The sequence below is a fragment of the Sitophilus oryzae genome, unplaced genomic scaffold (genome assembly GCF_002938485.1).
Source record: "Sitophilus oryzae breed Bouriz unplaced genomic scaffold, Soryzae_2.0 scaffold_682_pilon_pilon, whole genome shotgun sequence".
Classification (NCBI taxonomy): domain Eukaryota; kingdom Metazoa; phylum Arthropoda; class Insecta; order Coleoptera; family Curculionidae; genus Sitophilus; species Sitophilus oryzae.
Genome location: NW_022147287.1, coordinates 2,066,571 through 2,090,562, shown reverse-complemented (window position 1 = coordinate 2,090,562; position 23,992 = coordinate 2,066,571). Strand labels below are relative to the sequence as shown.

The window sequence follows — 23,992 nt, the reverse complement described above, 5'->3', positions numbered from 1 at the left end:
TTTTCTTTTAATCAATCAATATTTTAGGAAACAAAAATAAATTAATTATAAATATATACGGTTATTATTTGCATAAGAAAACTTACCTCCTTAACAGCACTTAAGGGACATAAAGGGCCATTACTACGACTTTCCCGTTCAAAACATTCTAATAAAGTTGCGATGAGTTTTTTACGGCTATTAAGCTATCTTGTACACCTCGCAGTAAAAAAGGTTCTAAAAAGAACAATGGTCGACTGCTAGGTCTGCTAGTAAAAATGTTTAAACTTAATGTATGACAACACAATTCGTTTAAAGCAAAAACTTCTAATACAAAACTAAAATTTCAAAACGAATGACAATGTCAGGAAATAAACAAATAAATGTGGCAACTTGACATTTTTTTACAGCAGAGGTACCGCCTGAATCTCCAGTGGGAAAAATAAATTCCAGTTAGTCAGCCCGGCGCCAAATATATCAATGGTTTGCAGCAATGGATTTAAAAATCGCGCCCTCGATTACGTAACTAAAAGTATACAAAAAAAATTGTAATCATTGTCATGTGCTTTTAAACTGACATAAAAGCACATGTGACGATAACCTGACATTACATAACATCATACTTCAAATTAACAATTACCATGTCAATTACCCGATCATATGACACCTTCAGTATTTCAGTATGGTTACTTGGTACAACCTCTCAAATGGAATGGTAAGAAAAAGTTACAAAAATTTAGACGTTTTAATATATGTTCATTCCTCTCGAATATCGAGGAAACCAAACACAATACGTATAGAGCAATATTAAAAAATGCATAATTATCATCACTTTTTTTAAAATTGTATCATTTTTAATGTATAGTTGAAGAAACCAAGCACAACACGTGGAAATATAGTTCAGGAATAAATACAATGTACCACCTGTGGTCGATATCAATTATACTTGTTAACATTTAAATCAAAACTTTTCTCCTTTTCAACTTTTAGCCGTAAGAATTCCTATGAGGAAACACCAGCGAGCATTGCCCCATCCACCGCTATTTAATGCGCCTCCCAAAGCATGGTTAACCAATCAGGCGGCGTAGTCTGGTGCTACAAGGACAACAAATGGATCCCCCTCCAACTCTCCTCCATCCGGCTCCACGGCGTGTTGACGCAGGCGCACTGGGCCGCCATCACCGACTTCCTCGAGCGCGTCGCCAACAAGGACCTCATCCTGCAGGATAACGGCTTCGCCGAGCTCACCGACGAGCACAAGCAGCTCATGTTCAACAACCAGCTCAACGGCACCAAGTTCGAGTTCTCTAGTGATAATAACAATGTGATAAAACTAACCGATAACATAGTGACGGAACGAAAGACTAGTCTGGGACAGATTCCTGAAGATCGGATCGTTGAGCAACAGCCCAGGAGACCTTCGATGCCCGAACTAAGGATTATCGAAAGGGAGAATGTATTTAGTGATAATTTATTTAAAGGGGAGAAAAAGACTGATAGGGTAATAGGTAAAGATAACGACGAGATCGTGCTGAGGCTCCTAAAAAAGTACTGTAAGTACTCGAAAGACGCCTTGGACGATAAGATAGTCAGTGCCATCGAAAAAATACAGGACGAAGTAGTTCAAGCCGAACCCAGACCGCCTCGTATGCGAAAAATGGGCTACGTACCCAAAGAAGACAAGATCTACGAGAACCTAAACGAAATCCTCCTAGATTCTTTGGAAGAAGACCGAAACGAGCACATAATGCGATGGCTGAGACAGCAAAACAGTCAGAACGGTACCTTTGCCGACCCTATCTTGCCCTCCAGAAGACATTCTTCTACGGAATATCCTCTAGCATCGCCGACAGACAGTCGGAAGAGCAGTCTGGTTGAGAGGAAGTCGGTGTCTTCGGGTTTCGAGAGTCAGAAATCAAGTGTTACGACACCTTCAACGCCAGAAAGCAGGAAGTCGTCTTGGTGTGATAGTACAGTGACCAGCAGGAAAAGTAGTGTGGGTTCAAACAGTTCGTGCTCGGAGTGCGACGAGCATGATGGACAGACGCAGTGGCAGAGGTTCCTGAGGAGGCATTTGAATTCGAAGAATTCGGAGAGGAGGTTGAGGAAGCAATGGGAGGCCTGGTCGAGGAATAGGAGGAGGTTCAGCCTGCAGGCTGACGTAGCGTTGGCAGATAGTCTAGAATCTCAACCGTAAGTGTCAGTTAGTTATTCTTCTTCTATTTACTTTGTTGCGTACGCACTCTCTTCTAGATAGTCGTGCGCTTTGCCTGAGATTAGGGTTGCCAACCGTCCTCTATTCCAGAGGACAATCCTCTTTTTGATCTCACTGTCCTCTTTTTTCTCGCGCATTGAAAAAGTCCTCTTTTTTACATGCCAAACTCAAAATCTAAAAAATATTCGTCTATCGCCATAATGCTTTAAAAATTGTTAATCTGTGTCTTTTGCTACTCCCACTCGATTGTACAGAAAAGAAAATGAAGAAATATTTATGTACAAGAAAGCTTTGTGATAGCGATAAACATGTTTACCTATTTTATGTTTACTTACTGTTAGCTTATGTTTTGAAAAAAAAAATTGTTGAAATTGGTTTCTTTTATTTTAACAAGTTTTGAGTATAAATTTTTTTGAGAAAGTAGGAAACACCATCAATCGCATACCGATTACATAACTTTTTGATAAATTTTAGACATTTGAGCGAGGTTTCAAAAAATGTTTCGCCTGTGCCTCTTTTTTACCCTCTCGTCCTTTATTTTTTATTTTGAAAGTTGGCATCCCTACCTGTGATCTGTGTCGGTGGCAAGTCTTCTGCGCAAGTCAAAGTTACAGATGGGTTGTTATTTAACTGTTATTTTATAATAGTTATTTAGAAATAACATAACGCAACCGTTGCTACTTCTAAAAAATAACAGATATAAAATAACGACACGTAGAGATCGACCGCTCGTGAAACGAAGTCATTCAACTGTCCTCATATTGAGGTTTATTTCCATATTCAATACATGCCACATTTATAACACAAAAATATTCTCTATTATTATCGCCAAAACACTTACTGTACTCTGAGTGACTAGTAGCACTATCAGCAAATGATTAAAACTCATAAGCTAAAATTATCTGCTTCTAATAACTTAATCTTAGTAGTATAAGTACTATACTTGCAATAAACTCAGTTTCGCACTAAAAATCATGTTTTGCTATCGTTGTTAACATCAGTAGTTACCGACTAAAATTGTTTTTTCGTGTACTGATGATAAACAGTTAATCATAGTGTGACCATGCAGAGTATTGAAAAAAATAAGTATTAACGGTAGTATTTGGTTAGTAATTTTTCATAGAGAATAGGAACATATAGAAACATATTCTGAATTTCACTGTTATTTAACTCTTACTAATCTTGTTGCTAAATAGGTTGTGATCTTTTACATTACAAAATATAATAAACATACTACTTTATTATTTGTTTTATGTGTGTTTCCTATGTCTTATTAGTTGTTTTAATTGGTACTTTTACATTGCAGTCTTCTGAATACAAATCGATTTTTGATCGGTCGGGTTGTCGCACGATATGCTAATTCTGAGAATTGTGAAAGTACCCCGTTTCTGATTTTCTTTTCTTTCCTATATATTGTTTGCTCAATATACGAGGGGGAATCTGAAATTTATTGATCTAATCTAAACTATTGACCTAAAAATCTATAACAGCTCAAACAATAATATCAATTGTGATGTCACTAACATGGGAAATCTACATTTTTTCTGGGATTTCATAACTAACTGGGATTTCATAACTAATTGTTGTTGAATGATTAAAATGATTCCGAATGCTAATTGAAGACCAAAAATGTAAAAAGAAAAATACTACAGATGGCACATTCTTATGGTTTATTGACTGCCCTCCCCTTCAGGAAAATACACACAAATTATAAAACCTACGAAACAAAAGCTAAAAACTTTGAAAACTAAGTAACAGCCATAACTTATAAGTCACTAGTCATCTTATAAGTCTTCTTGCTGGAAACATCTACTTCACTTTGATATCATTTGAAAGAAAATAATTCCAAGTTTAATGCCGATTAAAAGTTGTATCTTGATATTTTGCTGATTTTGGCCTCCTTGAGATAAACACAATTTTATTAATTTGCCTTGATTCAAGTCTAATAGCAACCTTTAATAGTTATTAATGATACAAGTTCGATACGAACATCATAATGAAACGCGTGTAACATTAAGCCATGAGGCGTTAGCCGAGTGGCTTAGGTACACAAGTTTCATTAAAAAATTCGTATCGAATGTGTATCATTCAAAATTTAATCTACGACGCGACACGAGGGATGATCCAAAGAGATTTGATTTAATTTAAAATATCAAAGATATCCTCATAAAAATTAAAATTCACGACGCCGCGCGCCGGCGCCGGCGCCGGCGCCGTAGTAACCGTGCTTGTTGATTGTTTCCATTTTGACTTTGACTTGAATTTTGTGTTATACGTTCAGTTTTAGCAAAAAGCAAAAAATAATATTAATATGGGTGATTCTGATTCTGAAAGTGTCCCTTCGGATATTGAAGGCATTGCGCAAAACGTTGTCGATTCCCTACTTCCCGAAAAATCAAGACAAACGTACGAGCAGCCTATGTAAAACTTGAAGATTGGTGTAAAGGGAAAGGAATCAAGAATAGTAGTAACGACAAGGTTCTCCTGGCATATTTTGAACATCTTTCAAAACATAGGAAGGCTTCATCACTTTGGGTATATTATTCCATGCTACGTTCAGTGAAGAAAAATACAGATATTAGTAAGTACGTCCATTTAATTGCATTTCTAAAAAGAAAATCGGGAGGGTTTTGGTAAAAAAAATCGAGAATTTTAAGAAAAGAAGACATAACTCGTGTTTTGTTAGAAGCTGATGATAAAACTTATTTCCTGACAAAAGTTTCATTGATAGTGGGCCTTGCGGGAGCCTGCCGGCGCCGGCGTATCGAGTTGACAAATCTGCAGCTGCAAAATGTTAAAGATGAAGGACAATGCATTCATGTCATTATTCCATTTACGAAAACAAAGATATCACGAGATTTTTTTATAACGAAAGGGAATGTTGAAGGAATAAATATGGTGGAAATGGTTCGAAGATATATAGCTATGCGGCCAAGCAACACAGAGCATACTCGATTTTTTGTGGGGTATAGAAATGGGAAATGCATTAAGCAACCCGTTGGCATTAATACTTTAGGGAAAATGCCGTATAAAATAGCATTGTTCCTAAGTCTTCCAAATCCACAACAATACACTGGACATTGTTTCCGTAGATCGTCTGCGCCGTTGCTTGCAGATTCAGGAGTGGATTTATTAACTGTTAAAAGACATAGTGGTTGGCGCTATAACATAGTGGCAGAGAGCTATATAGAAAATTCCAAAGAAAATAAGAAAAAAGTGTCATGTAATATTTTGGGCAACATTTCTGGCAATGATGGGTCTCAACAAGTTCAAGCACTCAGGAAATAAATTTACTTTCTAAAAATTCAACTCACCTGTCATCGTCTGAAATTAATTTAACCAATTGTACTGATATTATAATTAATGTTTACAATAAATAAACGTATTTAGGTACCTTTTTTTGCTTGTTTCTTATTTTAAAATTTGCGTGTTATTATGAATTCATAATAGCACTAGTGCTATTATGAAAGCCATAATGACATCCAAATGACAATGTTTAATGTGTCATTCTTTATTTTTAAAATTTTGATGGTAAAAAATTAATATCATTTACGACAGTTTTAAATAAGTACTCATTGATGCCTCATCAAAAAATATGAAGAATAGTTCCTATAAACATGGATATGCATAGCTTTAGATTTACAGGATGTTGAAACTTTAAAATTATGAATTAAAGACTGAAAGAGTTTGTACCTACTCTCTTCTTATAGCATTTCGCATATATTTTATTTCCATTCCAATAATTTTATTCATTCAATTAAGACTATTTGAATTTCTGCTAATAGGTATAAAAATTGAATCAAATGCCAATTTATGCTATATGATAATGTGGCTAGGTGTTGTCTTTTAAATTCAGAGTGATAAAAAAATGAAATACAAAATATATTAAAAACAGACTAATGTGGGCTTGTGTGCCTGTTCAAAATTCATTGGGTGAGGATAGTAATGTGACGTCAGCGTGGGTACCAGGGCACGAGAGTCACAAGGGTAATGAAAAGGCCAAAGAAGGCTCATCAATGGCCCAGAACCCTTCTGTAAGCAATTGTTACAAGAAAACCCCCAAAACAGTAGGTGGCCAAGAAATGTCTAGCGTGGTGGTGAAGTTAATCAAGGCAGAGACAGGCGGAAAAGCTCATAGTAGAATATTCACTAGTAATACCACAAGAGGTCAAATATCTTGAGAACGGTTGTTCGTAGCGATGTTTACCGTTTTAAGAGACATTTTTTACGTAAAAACTCACGAAAATATATATATTTTCACTCAGTAGTTTTATACAGGTACGGAGGAAAAGTTATTACAATTCAAAGCAGTTAAAACACATGTAGGTGGCGGTACCTACAAATATGAGTCATATTAACAACAAAATCAAATTTCTCATGTCAAAAAATTAGCAGACACCAATTTTCATCCAAATATTGACGTTACTTCAGAAATTATTTTGAAAAAATCGAAATAAAAATGAAACTTCTACACCCTGTATCTCCGAAACTAAGCATTTTATGGCATACACATATACGAACTCTTTCACTTATTTTTATTTGCAAAATATGCTGCCGAAGATTCCGGAATACAATTCGGACCACCCTGTATATGGAGTATTCCACAATAATATGAAAAGGTTTCAGTAGAATGGGCTGATAGCCACTTCAAAAATCTGATATAATCTAAACGTAGACTTTTTCTAATTAGGTTCTATTTGGACCACTGTTGTGCCACATAGACACTTGGTCTACAATACCTGACTACATTGTTTCACCTCTCTGTCTATGTTTCCTTCATAGATACACTAGTTGTCTTAATTGTTTCTAAGTTGTTTTTACTACTCTGAGGTGTGTAACGAAAGGCTGAAATCAAATAATGTAACACGTTATTGTAAAGAATCAGCTGTAATAATGGTTACGCAAAACGCCTAACCCGTTGCTTGACCGACTGAGTCGTGTTAAATTATGGCATGTTCAGGATTTTCTAATAATATTCTATTTATTCACCGGGTCTTTGTGTCTCTGTGTCTCACCCATAAATATATTCGCAATACGTGTTACGTCATTGCGAATTTTTATTCATGCAAGAGCTTTAACGCCAAATCGTTAATCGCAGACCTATATTATATCGGCAAACTTTAACTTTGTAATTAATTTCTAATATTAATTGTTAATTATTAATTGTAAATTGTGATATGTATGTATTGATTAAAAAATCGGATGAAACACAAGAAGACATCAAATTTGACAGAAAATTTATTGTGGCGGATTTTTTTTTGCCAAAGTGTGGATATTTTTTTACATTTAATTAATTTATATTAAATTAAAAAAAAATAAAAAAAATATTAAATAAATGTACCGATTTCTTTCGAAAATCGACATCTATGAAAATATGAACCCTTCCTGGACACAAACGGTACATTGTGAGACAGGAAATTGTAGAAAGAAACAAGCCCTATAACATAGGATACAACATATTAATGAACAGTGCTTTCCATAAAATCAATAAAATGAAAAATATACGAAATAAAATAAATTTACCGATTTCTTTCGGAAATCGACATCTATAAAAATATGAACCCTTCCTGGACACAAACGGTACATTGTGAGACAGGAAATTGTAGAGAGAAACAAGTCCTATAATATAGGATACAACATTTTAATGAACAGTGCTTTCCATAAAATCAATAAAATGAAAAATATAGGAAATAAAATAAATGTACCGATTTTTTTCGAAAATTAACAACTATGAAAATATGAACCCTTCCTGGACACAAACGGTACATTGTGAGACAGAAAATTGTAGAGGGAAACAAGCTCTATAACATAGGATACAACATTTTAATGAACAGTGCTTTCCATAAAATCAATAAAATGAGAAATATACGAAATAAAATAAATGTACCGATTTCTTTCGAAAATCGACATCTATGAAAATATGAACCCTTCCTGGACACAAACGGTACATTGTGTGACAGAAAATTGTAGAGAGAAACAAGCTTTATAACATAGGATACAACATTTTAATGAACACTGCTTTCCATAAAATCAATAAAATGAAAAATATACGAAATAAAATAAATGTACCGATTTCTTTCGAAAATCGACATCTATGAAAATATGAACCCTTCCTGGACACAAACGGTACATTGTGAGACAGGAAATTGTAGAGAGAAACAAGCCCTATAACATAGGATACAACATTTTAATGAACAGTGCTTTCCATAAAATCAATAAAATGAAAAATATAGGAAATAAAATAAATGTACCGATTTCTTTCGAAAATCGGCAACTATGAAAATATGAGCCCTTCCTGGACACAAACGGTACATTGTGAGACAGAAAATTGTAGAGAGAAACAAGCTCTATAACATAGGATACAACATTTTAATGAACAGTGCTTTCCATAAAATCAATAAAATGAAAAATATAGGAAATAAAATAAATGTACCGATTTTTTTCGAAAATCGACATCTATGAAAATATGAACCCTTCCTGGACACAAACGGTACATTGTGAGACAGGAAATTGTAGAGAGAAACAAGCTCTATAACATAGGATACAACATCTTAATGAACAGTGCTTTCCATAAAATCAATAAAATGAAAAATATACGAAATAAAATAAATGTACCGATTTCTTTCGAAAATCGACATCTATGAAAATACGAACCCTTCCTGGACACAAACGGTACATTGTGAGACAGAAAATTGTAGAGAGAAACAAGCCCTATAACATAGGATACAACATTTTAATAAACAGTGCTTTCCATAAAATCAATAAAATGAAAAATATAGGAAATAAAATAAATGTACCGATTTTTTTCGAAAATCGACAACTATGAAAATATGAACCCTTCCTGGACACAAACGGTACATTGTGAGACAGGAAATTGTAGAGAGAAACAAGCCCTATAACATAGGATACAACATCTTAATGAACAGTGCTTTCCATAAAATCAGTAAAATGAAAAATATACGAAATAAAATAACTGTACCGATTTCTTTCGAAAATCGACAACTATGAAAATATGAACCCTTCCTGGACACAAACGGTACATTGTGAGACAGGAAATTGTAGAGAGAAACAAGCCCTATAACATAGGATACAACATCTTAATGAACAGTGCTTTCCATAAAATCAGTAAAATGAAAAATATACGAAATAAAATAACTGTACCGATTTCTTTCGAAAATCGACAACTATGAAAATATGAACCCTTCCTGGACACAAACGGTACATTGTGAGACAGGAAATTGTAGAGAGAAACAAGCCCTATAACATAGGATACAACATTTTAATGAACAGTGCTTTCCATAAAATCAATATTTTACGGCAACTAATTTAATAGCTACATCTATTCATGGTAGGTATTGTTGATAACTATTTCTTTATATAATTAACAACAAAATTTGATGGTTTTGGTATAATATAAAAATAAAAGTATATTGAGTCAACCGAAAGTATGTTGTTTATTATAGAGCCCACGTAGCGGCACTAATGGTGGTATAATAGTAACAATTACGTATATAGATTTTATTACTATTATATTACTCTCTATTTGGAGAAATAATTTGGACGTGACTGTACATCAAGATAGTTCGATTTGCTTTTAAATTATAACAATTAGCTACTAGTTTTGTTTATATACTCGTATATATTTTAATGACAAATATTCAAATTTATTTTTTTAATAACTATAATAAATAAATTACTAAACTGACATAAAGTGTCAATTCAACGAACGTAACAGTAGTAGCTTTTTTCGTTTTCCTGTTATTACCGATTCTGAACCGTCCTAGAATTGTGATGCGTATGCGCAGAAGGAAATATGAAGACATTATTTCATTTGCGCATGCGCTGGAGAGTTCCAGGACGATTCAGAATCGATAATAACAGGAAAACGAACAGACCTAGTTTCTCGATATACATATTATAATTACATACAAGGTATAACTTTTGATCTTTTTATATTATTTGGTACCTACGTTCAACGATTGAAAAAAAAATAGGTAAGCCATACCAAAGTTCTTAACAAATAGAAAATGGAAAAATAACTGGTATGTTTTAGAAAATTATTGGAAAATTTATTAGATGTTAAATTATATTTTATTTCTTGTAATTGTACATTATTAATGTAGGAATAAGGTATAAAATATTTCCATTCCGAAAAAAAACGGCGTTAAATGGGCTTTGAAATGACGATCGACGACGACGACGCCAAAACAACAACATTTTGTTTTTCTTTCTTGTTTTTCTAAAAAGAACCTAAAATGTCAATTAATTTAGCTACACATTGCTTAAAAAATCATCAAAATCGGCCCAATAGAGCAAAATATATTGAACTCTAAAATAAATGAAAATTTTAAGGTTTTTCGTGCCGCTCCGCTCAGTGTATAACTTGCAAGGAGAGAGTCAAACTGAAACATACCCGCAATCAAGTAATTTTCTGTCGTTTCATGTGGTATAAAGAGGAATGAAAATAAATTGGTGCAGGATGTCAATGTCAACCGCTTTACAAACTGTACTCTTATTTCATTCTATGTGCCACAAAGTGCATTGAAATTATTTATAGTCTACCATTTACATATATAATATTGTCACTAAAAGATCTAGTAAATGAATCAATAATTATCTAGAATAAAATTTATCATTTCTGCGTCTACTTTATATATATTTTTGTTATTTTTATCCCATCAAATACAGTCTCGCAATGCAGTTCTTCCACTACAAAAAGTCAAATTTTGTTTTTAATTTTCAAAAAAACAATTTTCTCGTTAAATATCTAGTTTAATATCGCTTGCATATACTTAATAAAACTTACATTAGAGTACACATTATTTTAGTTTTATTGGTTTTTGCAATTAGAGCGCAGTCATCAGCGTCTTGCAGTTCTGTGATGAATTTTATGTGTTTTTACCCTGAGTCTTTTTATGTTGAACAGACCGCCATCGTATCTCTATCTAATGCCCATTCCTCTTTCCTGCAGTTTGCTGTCCACTATAGTAGAGAGCGCTCCTAAACATAATGTTTTTATAAAAGACAAAAACGATTTTGCTCGGGACAAAAACATTTTTGACTAAAACAGTGTGTCCAGACTAAGACTACCTCTATTTTTATCGTTCTTATTTCGCCCTGTACAAACCGATTACACGAGCGTCCTCGATAGAGAACCACGACAATGACATTACGTAAAGAGCTGGGAAGGTTCAAACCAGTTGCGAATGCAAATGGCAGCAGAAGAAGAAGACGGTTCAGCAAAGCTGGTTACAGAGCTGATTTAATGCCCTCTCCGTTGGATAGGCCGAACGGCGAAACACGATTTATAGCCACTCTGACAATATACAGAACCAGGGTTGGGTAACGACGCGACGCGTAGAAAATTAATTTTCTACGTGTATGTAGAAAATTGCGTAGAAAATGTGTGATTAAAGTATTTGGGAAATAAATATTAACTGAAAAAACGGCTTACAATATACACTCAGATGAAAAAAAACGCAACGGATTTTTGGTCAAATTTAAAGTGTTATATTTTTGTTATTTTTAGCCCTATTTTCGTAATTTTTTTAGCAAGCTGTATATAATTATGTCAACTTTAATTCGCAAACTCAGTTTTTTATAAACTTTAGTATTTGGCATATTATACAAGGTTAATCGAGGGGTTGTTTTTTACCTTAACTTTAAAACACCCTGTGTAATAATTTCGTGTGTAAATTTTCTTAAAATATAATTTTACGATCAGAACCATATCCTCTGAGTATTTTATTTTTTTGATCATGTCAATTACATGCCTTCGTTTATTTTTATGAGCGAAATGAACTTGCCACCAACAATTTGCAATTTTTTCAATTATCACTTTTTTGAAGTTATTTTTTAATATGACAAGACGGCTTTGGTGATTTTTGTGAACTATATACTACTATGAACTGCCTATCATGTTCAACGTGTGGGAAATGCTTGGCAGGAGAGTTAGAGGTCGCGAATGGGTACCAGCTTCATTAAATTATCTTCGCTTGGTCCTCAAAGAAGCATGGAAAAACATAACACAATATCATATATCCAGCCTCAATGACAGTATGAACGGATATACATATACAGGCAGTTATAACAGCCAAGGGAGGGAATACCAAGTATTAGGATTATTTTTTACAATTTCTCTTTCTGTTTGTATACTTGACTATTACAGATGTTTTATTTAATATCGTAGGTTCTGTTATTGTTATTAATGTTTATTAAAACCAGAACTGTATCGTTAGTATTTAACGTTTTTTTTTAAATTTAGTATAGAGTATTCAATGCAGCGTAATATTATTATGACGTTACGACAATGTTACCAAAACCATCTCGTCATATTAACTAACTACATCAATATGTAATGATAATTGAAAAAATTGCAAATTGACCGTGATCAGTTCATTTAGCTCTTAAAAATTAATCAAAGTATGTATTGACATGTAGAGATAGGGACATTCCGTGAATCTTAATTTGAGGGAATGTTCCTGGGAACGTTCTCCAAATCGGAATAGTGATGGGAATGGAAATTTTTTTTTAATGTTATGAAAAATTGGAAACTTTCCGGAAGGGTTCCCGGAAATATTCCCCAAAGCAGAAAAGTGATAAAGTTAAGAAAATATAACTTTCAAAATATATTTAATAACAACAAAATAATATATAAATAACAACAGAAGCAACACAAGTCGATAAAAGAAACAAATTTAGGTTATGTTTGGTAACCTAGTTTCTCTTCTTCTTTTTATTTGTTTCATGGCCTGTTCACAACTTTTCCAATGTTTTGGTTACTTTCCCTAAATTTAAGAAAAGTTCCCGAAAAGTGGGGAATGTTCCGAGAAATATTACAACTCGCATCAAAATACAACTTTCCCGAATTTCAGTCACTTTCCCGACCTTAGAGGAACGTTCCCGGAACAAGGGCACGTCCACTGAGGCACGTTCCGACCTGCACATCACTATTGACATGAATAAAAAAACAAAATGCTCAAGAGAGATGGGTCTGACCGTAAAATTATGTTTTAGGAAAATTTACAAACGAAATTATTACACAGGGTGTTCGATTTACACTGTATAATATGCCAAATACTAAAGTTTATAAGAAACTTAGTTTACGAATTATATTTAGTTGATATAATTATATACAGTTTACTAAAAATTCATGAAATTGGTGCTAAAATACCAAAAATTTCTCCGTTGCGTTTTTTTTTGCATCTGAGTGTACAAAACTAATTTTCTACGTCTGGACATGTAAAAAATATAGAATATTAGTTGGTGTAGAAAATACGGTGGAATATATAAAATTTTCTACCTACCCAACCCTGTACAGAACAGACGTTTTGCTATTCATCGGATTCGACGTTTATTTATTTATTCAAGCTCTCGACAGTGTATTCGCGCCGAGGAAATGATAGTTAATTTAATCATAACAGTTATAGCGTATTATTCGTGCGGTTATTAAAAGATAATGGTTTCTATTAAGCTCTTTGTAGTTAAGACTCTTGACAGGTGCCTTTATCTAACTATTTGATAGCAGCCAGAGAACTGAACTGTTCTTTTAAACGCCATAAAGAATTTTGTAAATTAGGAAATGGTTTGTGTTATGAATTTCTTTGATTTGGCGTCTCTCGTCAACATTATTTGCTCGTATCAATAAAAAATTAATAAAAAAAATTAAAAATAAAAAAAATATACCTATTATAAATAATAATTCTTAATTTATCATTTGTTTCTCCTTGGATACCGCATCTTTTAACGGAAGAACAGAAAGCTTTTCGGTGTCAATTGGTGTCAAAAACTCTATACCGGTTTAATCCTAGATCATAATATATATACTTACGTGAATAGATCAACACCATAAGTTTAGCATTAAAAAATGTCTCCAACATCACGACATGAGATTTTCAAACCTTTATTGCACTTATGAAATGTTCAAGAGGTTTGTCTTTGTTTGAACATACTTTATGTCCTATTAAATTAAACAAAGATACACATAGAATATTATTTTTTTCTTTTTGTGTAGCTGGAATAAATAAAATATATTTTATGTAGTAATTTCGCTTGAACCTTGTCGATCATCTCATTGACTGTCATAGATAACGGAAAATCACAACAAAACCATTGTTTTGTTTCAGTCAAGGTTCATCATTCTGTTTGGGTTCATAAATCTTTTATATATTTCAACATTTAATGAAAGAAACATGTGGAACGAATAGAACAATTGAATTTGGAATAATAACTCACATTTAGTGTAAAGTTATTTCAAATATCGCATTTTTGTTCTTATTGTAACATTTAAATTATAGTATAATGATTAAAAAATATACAGGATTATTCGTGAGACCATTTAAACAAATAGAAAATAATTGTACCTACATACAGCGGTATTCCATTTGAAATTGTATAGAAATATAAAACGTTTCTTTTTGCCTGACCCTGTATATATCAAATAACTTTGGAAATTTTAGTAGATTAGATTTGCAAGAAGATACTACTATATACGGTACTTCTAGTTAAAAAGCTTCAAAAAAATTTGATTTTAAAACCGAGTTTAAACCGTTGGGAAAACTTTGAATATGCAGAAAATTTATGGCAACTTGGCATTTTTTTGAATAGAAAGGTCAGACGTACTTTCGCATCCATGAGGGTTGCGGAGGAAAGCAGAGATCTAAGTCTCGAACTGCGCATGCGTATGCTAGGTTGTTACACCCTTCCAGTGTTTCTCTACAGCTCTGTGAGTGTCTGTGAGTTGGATACTCAATCAGACATTGGAAACCCGCATTAACGCTTTTGAAAAAAAAATTGTATCGTGGTATGCTGCGGGTGGTATACTGACGCTCCCAAAACCAAAGCAGGGACAGGGATAGGAGTATTTGGGCCGAAAACTAAATGCTCCGAACCAATGGGCACGTACTCGAGTATCCTTCAGGCAGAAATTTACGCTATCGAAAGATGCATACAATTTATCTTAAATTGGAACTATCGAAAACAGGAAATTGCCATCCTATCCGATAGTCAAGCAGCACTAAACGCGATCAACTCAGTAACCATCAATTCGAACTTGGTCAAAGAATGCCTAGAGAAGCTTAACAAATTAGGCAAAGAAAATAAAGTCCTCCTACTCGGGGTACTCCCAAAGGGATAGACCAAGGGCTCACCAAGGGATAGAAGGCAATGAAAAGCAAATGATCTAGCTAGAAAAGGAGCGAACACTCCACTAACTGGACCAGAACCGTTCTGTTTTCCAAACGGGAACCAACTGAAAGCGAACTGAAGAATCTGGAAGACTCCATCCGTAACTTGGAATTTGTGTCCTCCAACGGTCTAAGACACTCGAAAACAGGAACTTACGACCGAGAAAAATCAAAGGTTTTCCTTGATTTAAGTAAAATCAATCTTCGGATTGTCACGAGGTTTCTAACAGGACACTGTCTCTTCAACGAACACCTCAGTAGGCTGAAGCCGAGAAACAACTGGGGAAAATGGGGAAACACCAGAACACCTGAGTCACTGAGTGCGCCGAGACGACGACCGTTCGTGACATGAACTTTAGTACAGCTGATGTCGAGGATGGAGAGCTGGCCTCAGATACTGGTTTGTGTTAAAGCACTGAGACTGCATGATTAACTCCCCTCTTACATGCTGCGGGTATCCTAGATGGATAGAGTAATGAATGAGGAGATGGGCTCAAACGGATATGCAAAGATAAAGAGTTCCTAACAAAGGTTGAGGAAAGGAAGCTACAGTACGTCAGTTACATCATGAGGGAGGAACGATACGAGGTACTCAAAGCGGTCATTGAAAATAAAATTGATGGCAGGAAATCAGTGGGAAGAAGTGGCAGTATTTCTGGCTTAAAAAAAATGGAACAGTGGCAGTATTTCTGGCTTAAAAATCTGCGTCGTTGGTTTGAGCGACCTAAGAAGAAGAAGCAGCATTTTTTGGTTACATCTGGTTTCTATATCTTGCATACTTTGGTTTACTACAGTAGAGTTTTCCTATTTATATTACTTGTCTGTCTGAAAGTGTGCACACTGAAAAAAAGGATCTCTCAGTCGAAATGAATATGACTTTTACCCAAAAGATTGGCGCTTTTCAATAGGGCCAAGAACGACGTTTCTTTGCCCAAAGCATTAACTCTCTTTTCTTAAGCTTTAAAAAATTACTTTAGAGAATAGAAGAATCTATCTATCCAAAGTATTTCACACTTGACCCAAAATTTCTGTTCTTGCTACAAGAACAATAAGAAGTTCTTGCTACAAGAACAATAGTCTCTTTGATTCGTGCAAAAATTCTTGATTGAAAAGGGACATTTCTTGATTAAAGAGACACTTTTCTTAAACCAATAGCGAATACCATTGACTCAACTAAAATTTATTTTGATCTAAGAGAAGTCTATACATCATATACAGGCATACAGGCATATTACGAGGTATATTATTTTCTGATAAATTTAAGTTTTCCTAGTCTGTAGTAAGTAAAGTGATATTATTTTCCTCGATAGTAGGTAGTTATTTCTGCTTCTTCACTCCTTGGTATTTTTTTTGGGGTGGTTCATCACTCTACAAATTACAAAAAAATTTTACATCACGATTAATCAAAGTAAAGCAAACAAATTATTAAAATTATAAGCTTTGGTCACATTTTGAATTTTTTAATACGACGACTTGAAATTCTAAAAGTTTTGTAATTATTTGCATAAAAAAATCGATACCTAGGTATATTCTTATTCTATCTATAGTCAGGCATGCATTATCTAAACAGGTGCATTAGGTAAATGTCTCTTACCTTCAAATAAAGCCAATAAATGCTCTAATTTCCATTTTTTCAGAAACTCCTTTAAATAATCCATATATCCTAAAATTTGTCCATAAAAAATGACAAATACCTGTTAAAAACCATCACTAATTTCTTATATGATATGCGTTTAAAAAGCAAATTATGCAAAATTCCAAGTGGAAAATTCGAAGCAACAAACCCCGTGCGTAATATGATGTGCGACCTATCAAATGCGACGTGAGACTGATCGGACTGCCGACTGATTGTATATACCATCCTTCGTCATCGTCTTTGCGTGTCGTTATTATTTTTCATCAAAAGAGTATTTAGCTATTGGAAAATGGCCATGTTTCTTGAATGAAGTACTTCCTAGTGTATTTTTGTTATTATCTTAAAACAAAGTAACTTGCACTTGGTTGAATAAAAATAGATTCAAGAGAAATTTTCGAATTTTTCAAGAGAACAAGTTTTCTTGAGTTAAGAGAGTTTTTCTTCAGGGAACATATTTTCTTTTACGCTAAAATAAATTCTCTTGCCACTAATTTTTTTTTTCAAGAACGATGACGACTTTAGTTCAAGTCTGTCTTTTTTATCAGTGCATCTAAAGTTAGAAGATAATAATAAAACCACACTGTACATTTTCAATAAAACAGTTTTTATCGTTTCAGTGACAATGTCATCCACATTCCAATGAAAAATCCATAGAAATTTCAAGTTATTTATTTGACTTGAAAAAAAAATTGATTAATCATTCATCAGTAGAAATAAAAATATTTGTCGTTCTTGGCTTACGCTTTTTTTTTATATACAACAGCATTTATCATTTCCATTTATCAAGAAATTAGCTGAATAGGAATAGAAAAATGTTATCGAACGTTGGAAAATCCTTGGTATTTTCTTAAAATCGTTCTGTATCGAGTAATTTCTATTTATTTGAAGTAATTTTTGCTATTTTGTAACAAAAAAATTATCCGGAAACAAATAACAGGTTTATTTGGGTAATAGGACAATATGATCGAAAAAAAGCGTCAGCGTTGGCTATTAAATGGAGCTCGCTGTCATTTTATATGTAAAATGTCATCAATTGTCATTTTCAAGCCAACTGGATGCCGTTTTTTCTAAGAAAATCATTACTGTACCTGTGTACCAATATCCTCCGGTTGTGTGCTAGAAAGTAAATTTTCATGCAAATTTTTATCGATAGATTTGTAGCTTCTGAATAACGGTCTAGGTAAAGCATCTAACTCAGAATTAGAATTATAAGAGTTAAGCAACTCGCATTTTCATTGGAGGACATTGTCCTATGCATATTTCAAACCAATAAGCAACGAGAATATTCATATAATTTAACAAAATTACTGTAAACTAGTGATGGGAAAAACCGATTAATTTCAATAATCGAGTACTCGAGTCCCAAGCGATTGCCATAACCGAGCGATTGCTCGAGCGAAATATCGCTCGTATTTAAAAATACTGTTTTTCGTCCATTGCATGTTGTAAGTACTCGTTAACGCCAAGCGCCAAACAGTAAGTTGCGTGCACATATTCATCGGTGATGAATGGCAAGTAGCAAGAGATTCGCTTGATCGCTTGATTTAGTTTATTTCAAACCATTATCGATGTAGGTCGTAAAATTTTGTCCCTCAGATACGCTCAGATACGGATAACGTCATATAAATTTGCTACCTGCAATGTATGTAGAAAATTCGCTCGGCTTTGTATAGAGTATGCCACATTAAAATCGGATTTCAATTTATTGCATTCTAGGATCGCTTGCGTTCGTCGCTCGTTCATAATCGAGCGATGTCGGTTATTTCAATAATCAAGTACTCAAGCGAATTTTCGAACAACAAGTGTATAGAACATTTTTGAACAGAAAGTGTATAGAATACAGAAATAAATTGAAAATAATATTTATATTAAAACAGCTTCAAATATAAACACATAGTACACACACTGTTTTTCTTTTGAACTTCACTAAATTCATTGCTATACTTGAGAAAACCGCAGGTAAAACTTCCAGTGTATGTATATGTTGGAGGCAGATGCCGAATTCGGCCTATGTCCGAAATACATATGGACATATGGCGATTTGTCCATACTAAACTTGCCAGATTCGTGCAACTTCGTGGTTATAAATAGTCTTTATATAACTTCTTTGCGGAGGGGTTAATCTTTTTTTGGTATAATATAACAACAAAAGATTAACATCCTCTAGCATCTTCTTCTTCTTCTTCTTTTTTAGAAGGCGTATCGCCTGTTTAGTTCCGGTTTCCTCCTCGTCTAAGCAACTCTTGCGAGGTCGACTGCCAACTGTCTTGCCAACGTTTAGGTGGTCGTCCAGTAGGTCTTCTGCCATGGGGTACGTTGTTGCGAATTATTATGGCCATTCTGTCGGGGCCCATTCTATTGACATGCTGGTTCCATTCTCTTCTTCTCTGCCTTATCCATCTGACAACGTCGTGTGTTTTGCACTTTTCTCTTATGTCTACATTTCTTTGTCTGTCCCTCAATGTGTATCCAGTTATCATTCTTAAGGTCTTCATTTCAGTAGTTCGTAGGATTCTCTTTGTTACTGATGTTTCAGCTCTGGTTTCCGCACCATATGTCATCACTGGTCGTATGCAGGCTTTGTATATTCTTGACTTACATTCTGTACTCAAATGTTTGTTTTTCCATATGGGATATTTAAGATGTCCTGATATTGCGGCAGCTTTATTGGCTTGTTTCCTTACTTCTTCTTCCAGGAATCCTGAGCTTGTAATTTTGCATCCGAGGTATTCGAACGACATTATCTGATCAATGGTTTTGTTTTTTATTACCAATTTGCACCGGAGAGGCTCCTTTGTAATGGTCATGCATTTGGTCTTATTTGTGGAAATTTGCATGTTAAGTTTTTCTGCCTGTCTGTTAAAAGCTTTTAGCATTCTTTGGAGGTCGTCCTCTGACTCTGCAATAAGTACTGCGTCATCGGCATAGCATAATATGTTTACTTTATGCATTCCCATTCGATATCCTAATCCAGTATACTTGACGGTTTTTATTACTTGATCCATGATTGTGTTGAATAACAGAGGGCTGAGACTGTCGCTTTGGCGAATACCAGTTGTAGTTCGAAGATGCTGCGTTAAGGTAAAGTTTGTTCTTATTTGGGTTGTTGTGTTTGTGTTTAAGTCCTTGATAAGTTCTGTGAGTTCTTTCGAGACATTACTGCTTTCCAAGATGGTGATGATGTCTTTTAGTTGGACTCTATCAAAGGCCTTTGTTAAATCTATAAAACATAGATAGGCTGGAGAGTTATATTCTAAGGATTTTTCAACTAGTTGCCTGAGTATGAATAGTGCATCGGTAGTTGATCGGTTTCTTCGGAATCCTTGTTGTTCCTCGCTTATTGGCACTATTGAGGAGATTTTGTCCGCAATGATCTTAGTCAGAAGTTTTAGCGAGGTGCTCAGTAATGTTATTCCTCTATAGTTTGCTGGGTCTGTTTTATCTCCCTTTTTAAAAATGGGTATTGTTATACTTTGTTTCCATTCTTCTGGTATTTTCTTATGTTGTAATATAATGTTAAACAGTTTTGTGTATTCCTCTATGATAGCCGTGCCTGCGTTTTTTATTAGCTCGTTTGGTATTTTATCTTGATTAGGAGATTTTCTATTTTTAAGTTTCCTTATTGTCTCTTCTACTTGCTTGTAAGTGATTTGCGCATGATCTTCTGTATTATCTCTTTGGCTTGTCTCTTGTGCTTCCATTGGTTCATCTGTTTCTGCGTATAAGTCTCTGAAATATTTTTCCCACGTATCTTCTGCAATTGTTCTTAGTTGTATTGTTTCATTTGTTTCTCGTTTCAAACCCCTCAACATCTTCCAAATACGTTTTTGTGCTCCGTACATATCCGCCTCCATTTCGCTACTAAATCGCTGCCAATATTCTTCTTTAATTCCTCGTACTCTATTATTATTATTATTATTATTATTATTAAATTATAGAATCCTCCGCATAGAAGTTGAAACCAATGCAATCAAAACTCTTCCGCGTAACTTTGTGGATATAGGTAGGTATATTTAATTATAATCGCCATATGTCTAATTATTTCGGACATAGACCGAATTCGGCATCTGCCTCCCACATATACACTAGTTTTTAATCCGTCTTTCCTGGCATGTAAAACGTTATATGTAGACGTGACTTTAGAGCAAAGAAAATCAAATTTTGCGCGAAAAAAATAATAATTACAATATTAATAACCAATTTTACTGATAATTTTAATCGGTTGTTATCTAAAGTCTCAGAAAAATCTCATCTCGCGCTGATTATCGCTCTTTTATTTTTAATTAATCCACTTTCGTAGAAACGCTCACCTGTCAACCGCTCTGATTGACAAGCGAAAAAAACAAAGCTAAGAGGAGGCGGCTCCTTTAAGATACCAACAAAGTATTATTTACAATTAGCAATTATTTTATTTCTATTATTTTTATTAATCTAAATTAGATATCCGGTCGTTCAGTTGAAATTTATTCATCGCTGTTCAATCTTGTGAAGTGTTTTTTTCTTTTAAAATTATTTATTTTAATTTTTTTATTAATTTCTTTCTAATTCTAAGTTTAGTTCAAATCTATTTATTCCTGGGTGTGAAACCGTGTTTTTTATGTTATTGATTTTATTTTTAAAGTGATTTATTATGAAGCTTTTTCGAAAATTCTGTCCATATGAAGTTCCATGTAACAGAAAGATGTTTCTTCAATCCGGATTGCGATTATTGTAAAAAATACCGAAAATATTTGGATTTAAAAGTTGAAAAGTAAGTTTTCTGTATGTGTGTTTGTGTCTTAGTCCAGAAGTCTACGGCAGGATGCAAGAATTTAATCAACTTGATTTAAATCAAGATTTAAATCGTGCTGTAAATGAACGTGTAATTCAAATCGTTTGCTAAAATATTGAGACACTTTGTATAGAACATATTTTTATTAATTTTAATTCAAACACTACTTTTTACTATTCTTAGTTCTTAACTCATTGAATCAGAGTTTGAATGAACGTTGCCAACAATCGCAACACCTTATCAATATTAATTATTCAAATACCTACTGGAATTCATCAATGGCAACATAATGTCGAAACAATTTTTGCCTTTTTCACAAGGTTCCATACATTAATCTTTGTTACAAAACTGCTCTTTTTAGTATGTAAAAGGGTAACAGCCTATTTGGTTATTCAATTTCCATACGCAGAGGGACTGAATATTTTTGGTAATTGATTTAATGTATATTTACCAACTTTAAAACATAAGCATAACAAGTGTCAAAAAAGTAGAAGGTTGCTCGATAATATACAGAGCGACCAAAAATGATTGAAATAATTGGCAATACTGTGTTAGAGGATTATTAGTGATTGGTATTGATGCTAAAACTAATTTTTGATAGAAAAATTTTAGCCAATTATGTCAATTCGTTGGTTGAAAAATCTATATTTTTTATTTATTTATTAGTATCTCTGGAACTATCGACATATCTTAGGATTATCTAAGAATCCTAAGATATGAGTAAATATATGTCGATATATTTATAAATTCTATTTAAAAAAAATCATTTCGATCCACTCACACTTTTTTGAGTCACCCTATAGAAGTCAAAATATTTTCCTGAAATATATCCTCGTACATACTTTAGATTTGCACATAAGCAAATTATTCAAGTTTTTATTCTAGAAGCTACAGATGCCCGACAGACTATTGCCTGACCCTGTACCATTGCGATAAAAAAAAGTAGTAGGTACAACAAAATATGATTTAATCTGCTTGTCTATAATAAAATATTTTTAAAACTTGAAAAATTGCCCATTTTTAAAAGGTCGGTAAATTTTTTATACTTTTATTTCGCCACCGTATACCTACCAATTATTACCAAATTCATGGTAACGTCTAAAAAGTTTGATGGCATAATTGAATTGTTTTCATAGTGACGACGATATCCACTTCTCGATATCCTTATCGACTAGGAGTTCTACCTGGGACTACTAATTCTTGTACTACTTTTTTTGATCGTAATGGTATATGGATAGAGGTTTTTCAGCAATTTTCTTTGGAAGATATTTAGTACTTTAATGCCGGGTCCAGACCAAGCAGACAAAACAGTGACAAGACAAAAACATTCATGTTTTACGACAAAGTTGTGACAAATCCAGTACATTTCTGCTACATTTTTGTCTCATTTTTGTTTTGTTTGAAAATTCGGAGACTTTTCAATGTCCCGTCTCGAGTCGGTAACGATCAAAGTGTCTATGTTTTGTTCGTATATTTTGCGACAAGTTGTCGGCGCAGTGTGGATGGCGTGTGCTGCCAACAGTAAGAGGCCAGTGAAATCAAACATGGTTAATAAAACTCATTCGCAACAGCCTTTGAATAAGACGACTAAGGAAGGAGCATAATGCTATCCATGTATTCATGCATGGTGGGCGGAAAAAGCACCATAAAAGCACTCTAGGGTGGGGATCCTTGACAGTTCTGTTTGACGATTCATTTGACACATTTGAATTTAAAAACACTAAATCACCACAATACACCAAAACACTTTTACTTTTACACTGGACGCGCGTTTCGCTAACCATGTTAGCATCATCAGCAGATGATTATAAACTAAAGTACAATCTACAAGTTGAGCGTTTATATACACGCTCAGTGGGCAACGAGTGGGCGTGGCAAAATCTAGCCAACCGAGTCAGAGCCAACTGAGCGTAACAGTTAGATTTCCGCCACTAGAGTAGTAGGAACAAAGAACTTGAAGGAATTGGACCGTTGACTCTGTTCATACTATCTTTACATTTATTAATTCTGATGCTTTCATATGCATCTCATTGCCTGTAATTTGAGACTTGTTTAATTAATTTTAAATTATTAAGATCTATACAATGTTCATTATCAACAATATGTTCGGCAACGCAAGATTTATCCGGTCTACCGTATCTTATCTGAGCTAAATGTTCTTTAAATCTAGTTAATATTGATCTTCTAGTTTGCCCAACATATTTCTG

The 23,992-nt window shown here is 33.8% G+C and overlaps 1 protein-coding gene across 1 annotated transcript in view; it reads left to right on the top strand.

Annotated features, from left to right (window-relative positions):
- LOC115888055 (tyrosine-protein kinase Src42A-like) overlaps positions 1–23,992 on the top strand; it is a 98,394-nt gene that overhangs the window by 30,155 nt on the left and 44,247 nt on the right. The window contains exon 2 of the mRNA XM_030907624.1: positions 970–2,172. Within this exon, the coding sequence (XP_030763484.1) occupies positions 1,043–2,172 (1,130 nt within the window). The 5' untranslated portion in view covers positions 970–1,042. The remainder of the gene's footprint in view (positions 1–969; positions 2,173–23,992) is intronic.